Raw genomic sequence first — 15,189 nt, forward strand, 5'->3', positions numbered from 1 at the left:
TCTTCACAGAAAATATTGCAATATGGTGCCTAGGGAGGTGGTGGAGTCACCGTCCCTGGAGGTCTTTATGACTGGATATAACACACAGCAGGTGACTAAACACTGGAATGAACACAGGGAGGTGGTGGAGTCACTCTTCTTAGAGGCGCTGAAGACGGGATGTGGCACTTTGCGCAGCCCACGGTCTAGCTGGGACGGTGGTCTTCGGTCACAGGTTGGATTTGATGATCTCCAGAGGTCTTTTCCAACCTGACTGATTCTGTGATCCTTTATTAGTTACAGTCACAGCACTACCGGCCTGTGGAGTCCACAGCTGCACTTGCACTAGGCAGGGAACTGTCGCATCCGCACGCTTACGGCGGGGAGGACCAAAGGCGCGTTTATCACGACATGAGTGCATTAATTTAAGTTTTCTCTTAGCGATTCTTCCCCGCCAGAAGGGAAGCCACCATGGCGGCGAGACAAAAGCAGTGGAAACCTGTCCCCCGCTCGCCTCCTCCCCGCTCCCGGATAGGGAAGAGAGGCCAGTAGGCAGAAGCGGATGGAAGCAGGCGGATGGAGGCGGGCCGAGGCGCGGGGCGGTGCCAGCGGCGGCGGGGAGCGGCGGTGGGGCTGTGCGGGTCCGGGCGGCGTGGGCGCGGAGGGGCGCGGGCGGGCGGCGGAGCCGAGGCCGCACGGAGGGACGGGACCGGCGATCTGTCGGTATGAGCCCGTCTCGGCCGCCTTCCGCCCCGGAGCGGAGCGCCGTAAAAGTGGCCGCGGCGCTGCGCCTAGCGCAGGGCGCTGGGGGAAGGAAGGCGTCCGGCTGGGCGGGGTCTCGGGTATCCCCTCGGGCTGCGGTGCCGAGCGGCCCGGCTGTCCTGCCGCGGGGGCCGGGGCCGAGGGCTGGGCCGGGTCCGGTCCCGGTCCCGCCCGCAGCCCGGGCCTGCCCCGGCGCGGTGGCGTCAGTGAAGCCACAGCGGCCCGGGTGGAGCTCTGGGCTGAGCGTTTTCCTCGTTCCGTGATAGCACTTAGTGAAAACAGTGCCCGAAAGAAAAAAAGTGCCCGTCTTTTAAAAGAGCTCGCCTCAGGGAAACAAAGATACGTCGCTAGAGCAAGGGTTATGGTGTCACTTGGGCACATTAATCTGAGCCACCTCAGAACTCCTAGGAGCGTCCTAAGTTAAGGGTGAAAGTATCCACCCTTAATGGTAAATGGATAATAGAAGAAATGTACAAATAGACAGTCAGTACAACACGTGACATTTTAATAAAACCCACTTAATTAGCAAAGAGGTTCTTTGGAATCTTAGCAACAATTTGGTTCACCGTTGAGGTGAAAGCTGTCAAGGACAGGGCCTCTTGGTTTTGTCCCTCTCTGCAGAGATCGCAGCAATGTGTTGCTGTTGCAGTAAGTGAGCATCATGGTTTGTTGGTGGTGTCATGTTTCTGAGGGAATTGTGGAAATGCAGAACACAGCACTCCAGTGAGATGAACCAGTGAACTTTGTAGGAAAAGAGCAATGTGTGCCAACAAAATTCCAACACCCAATAGCAAAATTGTATTTTTTCTGCTGCTGAGAATCCTGAAGTACCTTTCAGTAAGAGCAACATAGTGGAAAAAAACTCTTCAATAACAGTATCAATTGCAGTTGCCTTTGCTTGAATTTCAGATACAACCACTATGCTTTAAGAGCATAGCAACTTCAGCATTCGGCATTTGTTCTGGTTTTGGCATTTGTTACCTCTTAGGTCTTTGGAGGAACATATGCAAGTCCATCTGGCAATAACATAGGATTGAAGAGAAGAGGCTTTTAGTGAACTCGCAGAAACTCTCTGGTGTAGAAAGTATGTAGCAAAAATATAGTCAGGTTTATGTTGTGTGACAATTTATTATTTGCTCTTGATGTTTGATCATACAGTATTAGAATTACTTAGCTTGGAAGGGATCTCTGTAGGTCATTGGTTAATTTTCTGCTTCAAGCAGTGCTGTCATTGAAATTAGAAGTTAGGTTGCTTCAGGCCTTGTCCCATTAAGCTTTCTCTTGAAGGATTTGAAATGGAGTTGAAAGTTGGGTGTGAAATTTAGCCAAATTTGGAACAAAGTGTCCCAAGTTTTGGAAAGTTAGTTACCCAAAGTTCATATTGTTGTGGTTGTCCTCAGAGACACCTCTTCTGTCAAAGTGATACTCCGTATCAAAAGTGCATGTGTGGCTCATCTGTTGAGTGTAACCTAAAGATGACTCACTTTAGAAAAAGTCTGAGGTATTCTGCGGGCAAAATGATCTTTGCCTTTCTTAATATACTTATGTGGAATGAACAAGGAAATTATAGAGGCAGCTTCTCCCTTTGCTCCCCACAGAAAAATGAACGTTTATTCATATTTAGTATCAGCTACAGCAGTCCCTGTGGTTACCTTATGATTCCATTCTGATCTCACTGTGGCACCTATAGAATCTCTGCACTTGTTCCTGACTTCTTGACAATGGGTCTGCTGTAAATGCTTCTGCCAATTAAGATTTTGTCTACCCCCATTTTTTGACACACCCCAGTGTGACCCCCTCCACCCACCCCCCCACCCTTTGGCTACAGGAATAAGGAGTATTCTGATACCATCTCACTAAAACATCAATGCTTCCCATAGCCCTCAGAAATTTAAGTCCTCATAACCTTTGAGTGCACCTCTACATTCACTTCTTGTGTCTTCTGATAGAAATACAATATTGGGGGTTTTTCGTTTATCTGTTCTTAAGTCACTTTATTCATGTTTTATGTCAGGTTTTCATGGGGTTCTACATGAACCTTTTCTTCATTAACCTCTTTGCAGTTCATTTCAGCTTTGAGAGATTAATATGTAGGGTCCTTTAAGTTTCAGATTTCTAAACTAGGTTGGTATTAATTAATAGTCCACATATTTAATTCCATTCTTTGATTCCAGATTCTGTCCGGACCTGCAGCAAAACAACTCCACAAAAAGAAACACCTTCAGAACAAAGATGAATATCGGGAAAGCTTACAGTGCTGCTAACATCAGCAATGGAACAGATCTAGCTATTGGCTTTACCTCTTCCACAGTAGCTGTCCTTCTATTTGGGACAAACTTTGTGCCTGTCAAGAAATTTGATACTGGTGATGGTAAACTTAATTATACTCTTTTCTTTGGTTTGCTATTTTTGCTAAAAGGAGTAATATTTTACCAGCAAATTATTACATGCCATCATCACAGCCTTAATCCAGAAAGTATGTTTAATTTTGTCTGCTGTTGTTAGGGTATAAAGCAATAATACTGCTTCAGAATGTGGCATATCTTTAGAAGAGCCTTTTTATAAGTTGTGCACTCTGACAGTGATAATGTACATTTAATGAGAATGTCACAATGGAAAGTGAAATGTTCTTTGTTCTACCCTTGTGGGGATTCCTGGATACATAAAGAGTTATTTACAAATAAGGCAAAAGTTTTTGGACTTTGGAGCATTGCCTTTCAATTGTGCATTTGACATAAAAACAAAAACTGAAATTTTAGTAACTTTATTTGCTGACTTGGTAAGAGGAAACAATCATTCCTATTTCCTACTTGGAATATTGTCACTACTAGGTTTATGTTAAATTGTCCTGTTTATATGAAGCATAACCAATTAACAGATCTGTAAATGAGTAAATTTGCCATTATGTTATTGCAATATGGTACCTGCATTGCAGGCTGAATATAGCCTGTGCTCTTTGTGCCAAATATGACCCTAACAAGACAAGCTTGGGCATAAAGTTAACTGGTCTGCCTAACTGACTCTTCAAGAATCTACAGAGGTAGAAAAGATCTGTCACTGACCACCCTCAGTGTCTGGGATTACCAGAAAAGCTTGAGCTTTGAAAAAGTCTCATCCTGTGCAGTCCTCCATGTTAGCAGCTACTGGAGTGGTGGGAGAAGTTTGCAGCAACTGAATATCATCTTTGTCAGAAGTCTGTCAAACTTTTCATGTGTTTAAGAATTAGGGCTTGTGCAAACTTTGGCCGGCAAAGTGTCTTTTGCAACTCTGTAGGAAGAATGTGTGATAAGGAGAAGGTTAACCAAATTATAACCCACCCTAAAAATACATGATTTGAATAAATTGTAACAAGGTTCCCTGATATTCACAAAGGCAGTGGCCATCTATTTGATTTTTTTCCTCTACTAGTGCATCAAACATAAACATAAACTGTTACGTGATTCACACATGCAGTATTCTACAAATTCCCTATTGTGTGCATTTGATTTTTCCACAGGCATGTTCTTCCAGTGGATTCTCTGTGCCTCCATATGGATAGTTTCTTTGGTGGTCAATTTGATCCAGAATTGCCCCCGGTTTTGGCCTCTGGCTATGGTTGGAGGTTTTGTGTGGGCTACAGGTGAGGATAAAAAGATTCCAATACTTGAAACTTTTCCACATATAAGATAGTAGTTATTTAATAGTTATTCGGTTCTTTAAGCATCACTGTTAATGGAACTTATAGTAAATTCTGTTTTATTATGCTTGCTTTCTAAGAGGCAAATTCACACCAAAAATAATGTTTAAAACTATATGGAGGAAAAGTCTATGTTCAGTGTATCTATTTTTAAAAAACATTCTTACTACCTTGTAGCTTCCTAAATTTCTTTGCCTTCCAACCAGGTACAGAACTGAAAGCAAACATATACAAGATCACATTCTATTTTTTAACTGATTACAGTTTTGGTTTTTGTATTTCAGGCAATGTTACAGTTGTCCCTATTGTTAAAACTATTGGCTTAGCTCTTGGTCTTTTGATATGGGCTTCTTTTAATTTGCTGACGGGCTGGGCAAGTTCAAGGTAAGTATGTTTTAAATCTTAAGTCATTGATTAATTAATAACATAATTAATGTTGCCAAGTCTTCATTCATAAGTGAAAACTCACCTGTAGAATCATTCAGGTTGGAAAAGACCTTTAAGATCATCAGCTCCAGCCATTAATGTAACACTGCCAAGTCTACCACTATCCTTTTTATGTATTAAAACTATCCTCTTTAGGTATTAGAACTTTTTCCTTCTTAGTGGAAAGTTCTCAAGTTTACTGTTTTAGCTTTTTGTATTTCCTCTATTTCAGTAGAAAGAAGAATGCCCAGTGATGTTATTGAGTCAATAAATAGTGTATTTCTTAATGTAAAACTAGTACATATTTGTATTTTTTTCTTCTGCAATCTGGTCTGATAAAATAACTTCAATTTTTAAATACAGATATTTTAAAAACACATGTTAAATTAAAGGCTGTTTTTGTAAAGTAGACATAGTTTTTTGCAAGCCAGCTGAAGTACTGATCTAATACTGAAAATATATACTTAGGCAGAATTATTTACATGAGTCAAGACTTCAAAGAATAGGTTATAATTTAACTATTTATATAAAGTCAGTGTGTCTGAGTGAAACTGGTTAAATGTTCCAGGTTTGGTTGGTTTGGAATTGACCCAGAAGAGGTATCAAGACCAATCTTAAATTATATTGGAGCTGGACTTTCACTTATAAGGTAGAAATTGATTCTTATAATGAATATCTGTTATGTAAACTACATATTTAATAACCAATCACCAGGATGATTTAACAAGAGAACAAATATTTTTAATAATCTTTGGCAAATCAATATACTTCCAAATTCATGAGCTATCCATACCTAGTTGGTCAGTGCTCATGTAGAAACAGACATGTTTTCCAGTACAGGAGTGAAACGGTTATCCATAAACACAAAAATATATTTTTATGCTGGTAGGCATGTTCAAGGCAAAGCAGAGATGCATGAATTGCCTCCCTAGCTAGGTTATTCTAATGGTTGACTTTCCCAAATCCTATCAGAGGGTAGACTGATTAAAAGAATCTTGTTGAGAAAGCTTCAGATTTCTGATCTCACTTCACTCAGTCAGGAGTACAAATCTTAATCTCGTAACAATAGAATATGCCACAGAACCCCTTTGCTGGTACTTTGGGGTCCATGAAAGACCAGGGGTTTTACATGTTTTCCTATCTGTAATAGCTCTGTGTCATGTAAGTCTTAAGCCACACTTCCAAATCCCACGCAGTGTCTTCCTTCAGGATTTTTGGAAGGACCTTATTCTTTCTTTCTATGTGTTTGCTCTTTGTATGAATGCATACATTTCGGTCCAAACACAGAGGAAAGAGGATCTTTGTTATGTAGCAGTATTCTTGCTTTCCAGCTGGGTGGCTGGAAAGATGACCCTAAATCCTAAGGGCTTACTGTAAGCATGCTGATAGAAGATGAACAGAATGCCTTTCAGAAAAGGAGGGTATTAAAAACATGGAGATAAGCCATTTCTGACTGATAGGACAGAGCTTCTGCCTTAGATTCATGATTTTGGCTTCCACTTTTCTTCTTTGCTAAGAGTCTGCAGCATTGTATCCATTCCTGTTACATGTGTCACATGATTTTGGGAGGTACTGAGAAAACAGTAGCAGTACTGCTATTCCTGCCTGATGGATTCATGCAGCTCACCACCTGCTTCCTGTTTCTGAGATACCATGAAGGAGTGACCAACAGGGAGAGAGATTGTGAGCAAACATGTTTCCCTGCAAACTGCACAAAGCCTGTGCATGTTGCTCTGTGGAGCTCAGAAGCAGGCTTTTCATTTTAGCTTCCTGTGTGAAATCTGTGTTTCTTCTGGAGGAAACTGATATCCTTGTATAACTATACTTATTCCATCAGTAAGAAATTAATCCTCCTTCAAATGGAAATATTCTGTTTACAGCTAGGAGAAGAAATTCCTAGATGAAAATGTTTTTCATAAAAGTAAAAAACAGATCCTTCCAGTTCTGATTGCATGTATTTACCTGGTCTCCTGGAGGCAGGGTTAAGAGTAGTAATATTACTCTTTTTTCTCCATTTTATTAACTTAATGCACTGAGCAGCACTGAGCAATATCCCTTTTCCTTCTGTGTGCTCACAGGGCCCTGTAGCAGCAGTATCCCATTCCTCACATATGATGGAAGACTAAAAATTAGTATTTTTTCATGAATATAGAGGCAATTCTATGCAGGTTTAAGCTGTTCCATGTAGAATTTTCAAGCATGTGTTCATTTGTGTGCGGTTTGGTACAAAAGGGCACTGTTAGCTAAAGCATCTGTTGTTAATGTGGTTGTGACTACACACTGTTAAAAGAAGATGTTTCAATCATATTACATAAGAAGAAAGATCTATAAAGTGATACAAAAACTGGTTTATTTACTTACTTTCACTTAGGTTATCTTTTAGCTAAATTAAATTAATAACTTTAAATTATTGCATTTATATATTTTATGTATATATAGCCATAGTAAGTTATGACTTTAAAGCAATTGCATTTTTAAATATACTGCAGTGACTCTAGGGTAATAACGAAAACAAAGGAATATGCCTCCAAGTAAAACTTTCGTCTCTGGACGCTAAATGTTATGTCCTTATAACTGACATGGTATTTATTGGTGTATTTTTCTCTTCTGAGTGCTGTCATATTTCTTTTTATAAAAACTGAAGTCCAGAGTTCTTCAACTTCATTAGAAAGCACACCTTTACTGAGAGAAAGTGTAAGTACTCTACAGTTGTTATTTTACAGCAGTGAAAATACATATCCATCTTAAAACAAAAAATGTGTTTGTTAATCAGGTTTGCTAGGATTTATGGTAGACTACACAGAACAACACAAATATGTACTGTATCTTAATCTGTGGATCTTGGATATCATTTTGGATACTAGCAACAGAAAAGGTATTCCCAAGTGTTCTTTCTTGTTTGTCAGCTTTAGATGGCTTAGAAAGTCCTTCATTATGATGGAGATCATATAGAAGAGTGTATTACTTTCTTATATGAAAAGAGGAAGCAATTTCAATAAAACATTAGCTGTAAAGTTCTGAGGGTGCTTAGGTGAAAGGCCAGGTTTTTGTCACCTTGCAGAGCCAGGAGGCTGCCAAGAGTTGCTGTCTGTCATCATCAGCTGTGGCACAGGCTGGGGGCCAGTGAGGGGGTACCAGAATGGCTGTTGCTCCTTAGGGAGCCCAAAGTATGCAAGGAGAGCTGGAGAATCAGAGGCTCCTCCTACCATTGTACCTTACTGCTGGAGGTCAGTGCTCAGTGGCTACCTGGACAGAGAGCCCTGAGAGTTTCCTAGCAGTGCTCAGTGCTCACTAGGGGTTCCAGTCTACCAGAGTGAATCACAAGATGCTTTAAGAAATTGCACATTTTAAGAAAACAAACTAAACTAAATTTGCATGAAAACTCTTGGTTTTTTTGCAGTCTATTAATGTTTCTGAAGATACCATTGAGGACTCATGGGTGAACAAACTTTCTCCAACAAAAAGGAGACTCATGTAAGTTGCTGACAGTTCTTTTTCTGATGCATAGAAAGTAGCCAGAGAAAGTAGTTAAACACAGTGTAAGAGCAGAATTTGTGGTTTCCTAGCAAAGTCATACAATAAATAACAGGTTTTTACATACCAGTGTAGTGTGCAAATCTATATATGAATAGTTGCACAGCTATATAGATTATTCCATTGGCACTGTTGAGTGTGTCTAACCTTACCAATCAAGTATTTTTCAAGTATTTACTGTGAAAAATATCATTTGGCAAAGGAAACAAAAATATCAACTCAGTAATTACAGAGTTGGTTTTAGCACCTAGTTGATTACCACTCTAGCATAGAAGAAGCCTGTGCTAATAACATGCTTCCAGGTGTGGTTTCCAAGTGAATACAGCTGGAGAAGGCATGGCAGTATGGTAAGGAGACAGTAAAAGTGCTTCAAAGTAGAAGCAAGCTAACAAGAAGCCAGTGTGGGGAGTGGAGACTGCCAAGAGCACAGCAATCTGGACATGGAGAAGCAGACTGAAGAGTCATTGAACTGGGAAGTTATAAAGAATATATAGATGGCAACAACAAAGGTGAGGGTGGGAGCATTTTAAACTGAATTTTTGTTTGTTGTCCCCTAGGTCTGCTTTTAGGAAATCCTAGTTATTTAATTTCCCATGTCATTAATCTAGATTACTGGCTTTTGCAGCAGGCATTGTCTGTGTTGTTTGGCTACAAAGTAGAGGGAAACTACATGAACCATTTATCTACCAGAAAATAAAAATGTGGTAAAATGTTTTATTTTTACGGCTAGCAATTTTTATATGATGCACAGTTTTTTACCTGCAGTACTGGGCTTACATGTGTTCTCTACTTCTTAACTCATTCAAGGCTATTTTCTCTTATTTTTGTTCTTTTAAAGAGGCTGTAGCCTGGCTGTAGTGGCTGGAATACTCTACGGTTCCAGTTTTGTACCAGTACTTTACATCAAGGACCATGGAAGAAGAAATGAAACTGTATACACAGGAGCAAGTCAGTTTGGTAAAGGCCAATAGATCACTTCTACTTCATTTCATCATTGTGTTCTCCTGCTTTTTTGAAGGCATAGGGTGAAGTTCTTGATATGCTTGAAAATATACCATGACAATTTTTCGCTTTATCATGCACTACTTTAGATGTTGTCATAATCATAGCCCTAGCACTCCCTTTTTCTCAGAGGGGAATTACACCATAAAAACCACTGAGAAACAGCCCAAAGACTACCGTACTTAACTCACAGGTATGTTTCTGAAGGCATTAAATACTAGCATTCTCAAAATACAGAGTTTGTATGAGTGGAGAATGAGTTAAACTAGGACACAAGCTTGCCAATTGCCAACAGCAATAAAGGAAGAGAAGATTGATCATAACAGATGAGGAGAGCATATATGTAATAACATAAGTAATTAAAACCATGTTGTTTTTCAAATTGAAACCATTTAACATAAGCCTAATTGCCATTTTCAAACAACATTCTCCCAGAAACATTTTCCTTAAGGTTCAGGTTATACTCTATCAGGTAATGCATGAAGCACCTTAAGAGCCAGTTCTGCTGAGAACACATAATGTCACCATTGACATATACAATTTCTCTTGAATACTGCAATGTATATATTCCCCAGCCAGGCAAAACAGATGTTGTCATTACCATAGCTGCCTTTCCTGTTGAGAATTTATGGCTCCAAGGAGACAAGGATCACCTTGCTACATGCTTCTGCTTTACCATGTTGGAAACGCTCTCTTAGCACATACAAAATCCTTAAAGGATTTGTTATTCTTCATAACTCTAGTGATCAAAGTTGTGATACATCCTTCAAGATTAAAAAAGGACAAAATTGAGCTATATTTAGCTTACATAGCCTGTGCAGTTGTCTTGTCCTTAAATGTACAGAACAAAACAAAGATACAGGAATAGAGGAACATAATTACAAGTTCTCTTGACCATCTACAATTATGTAAAATCTCCACCCCAGTTTTGTAGCCTCACCTGAGGATTTTCTCAAGGTTTTATTTAGTTAATTCAGGAATTTGTAATAGAGTTCTGAAAATAGCACCTCATAGAAATGTTTAGAAGCCTGCAATAAGTCAACACAACATTTAGTTCATGTTTAACAGGTGTCCCTGATTGTATGCATCCACAGACTGGCAGCTGTGTTCAGCACAATGAGATTTGAATTTGAATTCTTAGGAGTAGCACCTTTATGCATTTTTGTCTATATGAATGTTATCAGTGAATATAATTTTGTTTAAATTAATAACTGGTGTTTTTACTAACATTTTGTAATTTCTCTTTCAGATTTAGATTATGTTTTTGCACACTTCAGTGGAATATTTCTTACAAGTACCATCTACTTTTTGATCTATTGTGCAGTCAGGAAAAATAAACCTTGTGTTTATCCCCAAGCCATATTGCCAGGTATGACTGTTTTTAAAATCAGCATTTCATTTCAGTTACTTTTTTGGACCATTTTGCAGTGATTAGTTCAAGTTGTGTGTTGGAATTGTGGTTCACCTTTCAGTTGTGGTTTCACCTTCATTTGACTTACTGTCTCTTTTGAAAGAGCACTATTAGGTTAATTAAGGTTAGGAGACAGTGATAACTTTTGTTCTAATCTGGAACGAGAACAAAGTGACATTGAAGATTTTCAAAAACTGATGGCCAGGAGTGGAGAGCACATTGCCCAGAAAATAATAAATTTAATTAATTTGCTACTTCAGTTGGAGTAGCTGATTTTTATCCTTCAAGCTTTGGTTTAGTTTGCCAGAGCCAGCTTGTTGAAGTAGTTAACATACTAAAATACTTATATACAATTGCTGTATTATGCTATAAATATAAAACTTCCACAAACTGTTGCCTGTACCTTGCTATGCATGTTTTTGATTGGGATTTATTTTTCTAGGGTTTGTTTCTGGTGTGCTTTGGGCAATAGCCAATTGCTGCTGGTTCCTGGCCAATCACTATCTCAGTGCTGTCGTGAGCTTTCCAATAATTACTGCAGTAAGTATATAAAAAATAGAATCTCCAACTAGAATTAAAAGTGAATGGGTTTTTTACCTTTCTGTCTTTGGAACTGACTTGAAATTATGATGGGTCTAGAGCATTGTTAGTCAAAAGTATACAGTGCTTCCTCTGCTTGTCTGTACTAGTCTTTGGATTTTTAGGAATATGAATGACTGTGACAAGCACCATCTTGGTCAATGTCAAGCATAAGAAAAACCACACGAATTGAGAGTGAGAGTCTTCAGGATATGTAAAAGCCAAAGCTTTGTAAGCAGAATTACAAGTTAATATCAATATTAACTATTTAATTGAAGTGATTATAAGAAGAATTTTTCATGCTTTCATCCCAGGAAGTACATTTTGGTCTGGATGTTTTTGAATTTATGAATTTTATCCCCTAGTAGTTGATTTGCTTGCTTAAGTCGGGCATTTTTTCTTTTTACAGTTCTTGAACAAACAGAACAGATTATGTACTACTGAAAATAATGTTCTTATACAAATGTGTGGAAAATAGGTTGGCCTGTTCTATGTCTGTTTTATTCCTGTTTATGATATACCTTTAAAGCATAAATTCCAATTACTAGGTAAAAGTAAACTTTGCATTTACTCTCTAGACACTGCACTAGTTGGTAACGCAAAGGTGGCAAATGAGAGTTAATAAATATTAAGATCAAAATTTTGCTTAACAGCTGTATTTTGGAAGCAAACTAATGAAACAGCTTTAATAGGGATTAAGCTTTGCCGCAAGATGCAGTAAGTCAAAATATACTCTGCAGTATGCAATGGAAAAAAAAACAAACTTGGGATCATTCTAATTAGAAATTGAAGGATTAATGGAAAGCAGCTTTAGTAATTTAGTTATCAGTATGCCTAAAGGGCAAGAATGTAAAATCACAAAATGAAAAATATAAGGAAGCACTGATGAGAAACTGCCTAATCTGGACCACAGGTTTTGAACTGCTGCTTTATTTCATCCTGGAGAAAATGTTTTGAGAGGTATTCATCACATCCCTTGAACACTTCATTCCATTTTTTTAAAGTGCATTCCTCTCACAGTGCACATTATCTATAAAGTGAAATAACCCCTCAAATAATAGTTGGTAAAGTCAGTAGGAAACAGCACCCACACATATATTCAGCATGAGACACTGTTTTCTGTTTATATCTGTGTCCCATCCGCTGCATTGAGGATGAAGAGAGGAAGGTCACTGGCCAAACATCTGTCAAGTGTTTCCCAGAACAGCTCTAATGCAAAGCATTAACAGAGCCAGTTTTTTTGCTTCATGTTCAGATATTTTCTCATCAGAGATGAAAATTCAGATCATTTCTCCCTCAGGGGAAAAACTCGATTACCAAGAGTGCCTGGAAGTTGCTGTTGTGTATCACTGTTTGCTGTTAGCCAGGAAACCTCTACAAAAATATCATGGAAAATTAGGAGTTTCCCTGACCTGTCTCCCTGGCTGGATTTGTGCTTTGTCCAGATGCCAGCTATACAGGAAATACATCTATGTTTCAGTCTCTTGATATCATACTGAGTGATAAAATCAAACTTTGTCCAGTAGTTAGTCATGCTAATAAAGGAAACATTAGGAAACATTGTGGACTCTAATTTGGACTGAAGTGAGGCTTGTTATTTGGAGTCTTCTGAAAGAACATGTAACAACTGGAGCAGACTCCTCAGTGTAATTTAGAAAGAAGTTGTGCCTCCTAGAACCCAGTTTCTTGAATCTTTAACCCTTCCTGAAGATTTTATTGTATCTTACTTAGTAAATATTTCAGTGATGTTTATGCTTTTGTCATGAGTGCTTTAATTATACACATGGAAAGACTTAAATGTGTTATCCAGACAAAAGTCAACCACCCTGAGAGCAGTAATGTGACAGAGTAAATTTTAATGAAATTGTGTAATGTATAAATTAATCTTATTCTTTAGGGTCCTGGCCTTGTTGCTGCAATGTGGGGAGTCCTTGTATTTAAGGAAATCAAGGTAATGTAATTAGGCCTCTCACCTAGTATCTCTTGCTTGCCTCTATCTCTAGAAACAGCCTGACTTGGTGTACAGCTGTGTCTCAGATTCCTCTTCCTTACAAGTATTGCATTATGAAACTGAAAGTGATACCATGCCATATGAAGTTTTCCAAGAAACCTGAAGAACTGTGAATAATTTTTACAGGAATGAAGATTTTAGTTCCATAGTTTATGAGGAGCAGTGGATGTAAATGAGGACTGTAGCACAGCCAGGAGGCAGGATGCCAGGCACTGCCTGAAGACAGTTTTCATGTGAGCCAGTTCTTTCAGTGGAGCAGGGGAATGAGCAGTTGTCCCAATAACGCATCAGCAAGTAGATTACATTTTTAGGGTCAGGTTCAACAAAGGATGCAAAAATGCAACAGGTATTGTAATTACAATTATTATTATATTGTAATATTATTATTACATTGTAGTTATTATTATTATTACAAATATTAGTATTGTAATGACCTTTGTAATTACAGTGTAATGTAAAGATCCTAAACTGATACAGCAGTGGTGGATTTTAACACAGAGGGTAGAAGTTGGTTGTCTAGTAGAATCTAAAGTACTGAATGCTAGCAGTGTAATACCAGGTTCTTTTTGCCAATCTATCCAGGATCCATAGGTGCCTAACTTGGATCTAGAACTAAAAGTTCTGTGTCTCCCACTGCAGATTAGTTTTGCACCACGGTGGAAGATCATAATGTCCATTACCCAAATCTTTGTAACTCTCTAAGCCTTTAATTCTTTTCATATAATCTCTGCCTAAATGAAATTTAGTACATTGTTCTACCTTTTTTTAAAAGTGGTATCAATAATGACAAGACAATATTTTCCTTTTTCTCTTCTTTTGCCTGTACAGGGACTGAAAAACTACGTGTTACTGTCAGTATCATTTTGCATCATTTTGGCTGGATCACTTTCCACAGCTTTTTCTAAAGTTTGAAAGGACCTTCTGGACCAGTAGATGGTGCTAGCGTTTAACATAAGTAGAAAGACCATGTTGGTAGATCACAATACATAATAATTTTCAAAATGTATGTCCAGCATTTACCTTAACTTACTTCAGCCATGTGGAAATTGAAAACATTTGGCATGAAAGAAAATCTGGAAATATTTGTTCCTATTTTTCTTGGAATAGTAAGAAAATCAAAGGACTTTATTAATCAAAGCGAAATGATTTTATTGTTACTAATTTTTTGTTTTTTTCATTCAGGTGCTAAACTTCATGTCATCATAAATTGTGGATAAATTGTTGTGATAGTGGACAGTGATTTTAATTTTAGTTTGTAATACTGTATGTGTTTGCAAGCTGATTTGTTTTATTAAAGCATTTTGTCTTACTGACTTAAAGATACATCTCGAAATATTCCTTATGAAACTGATACACGTGAAGATAATAAAGATTTTCTTTTATTCAGAAGCATTATTCTTTAAATTCATTAGTTTACATGAAAATGTTATCTTCCAGTCACTTCAAATTTGTGAAGGAAATTGAGTAAAAAGGGTGCCACAAAATAAATTACTTTTGTTTCACATTTTCCATAACCATCACTAACAGGGACAACTGTTTATTTTCTTACTTGTGGTATCTAACATTTATATATGCAGAGCATGTTATCTGAATCTCCCCTTAGCCTTTTCTTCAGTACATTAGACAACCCCAGCTCCTTCAGTCTTCTCTTGCTTGTAATTTGCTTGCAATTTCTCTGTGTCTTTCCTGATAATAGTATGGGTTGGCTGGAAGGGACTTCAAAAGCATCTAGGTCCAACCCCTCTGCCAAGGACAGGGATGCAATTCAGTAGACCAGGTTTCTGAGGGCCCCATCCAACCAGACCATGA

At 38.3% G+C, this 15,189-nt stretch overlaps 1 protein-coding gene across 1 annotated transcript; it reads left to right on the plus strand.

Annotated features, from left to right (window-relative positions):
* The first annotated feature begins 671 nt into the window (after positions 1 to 671).
* On the plus strand, positions 672 to 14,772 carry TMEM144 (transmembrane protein 144). Its single transcript, XM_041479935.1, has 12 exons — positions 672 to 702; positions 2,916 to 3,112; positions 4,238 to 4,360; positions 4,702 to 4,801; positions 5,412 to 5,492; positions 7,456 to 7,537; positions 8,244 to 8,317; positions 9,216 to 9,334; positions 10,629 to 10,748; positions 11,233 to 11,330; positions 13,267 to 13,320; positions 14,209 to 14,772. Exons 2-12 carry the CDS (start codon positions 2,974 to 2,976, stop codon positions 14,290 to 14,292), a joined length of 1,074 nt encoding a protein of 357 aa, XP_041335869.1. The 5' UTR covers positions 672 to 702; positions 2,916 to 2,973; the 3' UTR covers positions 14,293 to 14,772.
* The last annotated feature ends 417 nt before the right edge of the window (positions 14,773 to 15,189 follow it).

The sequence above is a fragment of the Pyrgilauda ruficollis genome, unplaced genomic scaffold (genome assembly GCF_017590135.1).
Source record: "Pyrgilauda ruficollis isolate IOZ18807 unplaced genomic scaffold, ASM1759013v1 scaffold5, whole genome shotgun sequence".
NCBI lineage: Eukaryota > Metazoa > Chordata > Aves > Passeriformes > Passeridae > Pyrgilauda > Pyrgilauda ruficollis.

What these genes read in the sequence shown, in the direction of transcription:
- TMEM144 (XM_041479935.1), top strand. Translation starts at nt 2,974, where the DNA reads ATGAATATCGGGAAAGCTTACAGTGCTGCTAACATCAGCAATGGAACA. An exon ending in CCAACAAAAAGGAGACTCAT is followed by an intron (nt 8,318 to 9,215) that starts GTAAGTTGCTGA and finishes GTTCTTTTAAAG; the next exon opens with AGGCTGTAGCCTGGCTGTAG. An exon ending in TTGTATTTAAGGAAATCAAG is followed by an intron (nt 13,321 to 14,208) that starts GTAATGTAATTA and finishes TTGCCTGTACAG; the next exon opens with GGACTGAAAAACTACGTGTT.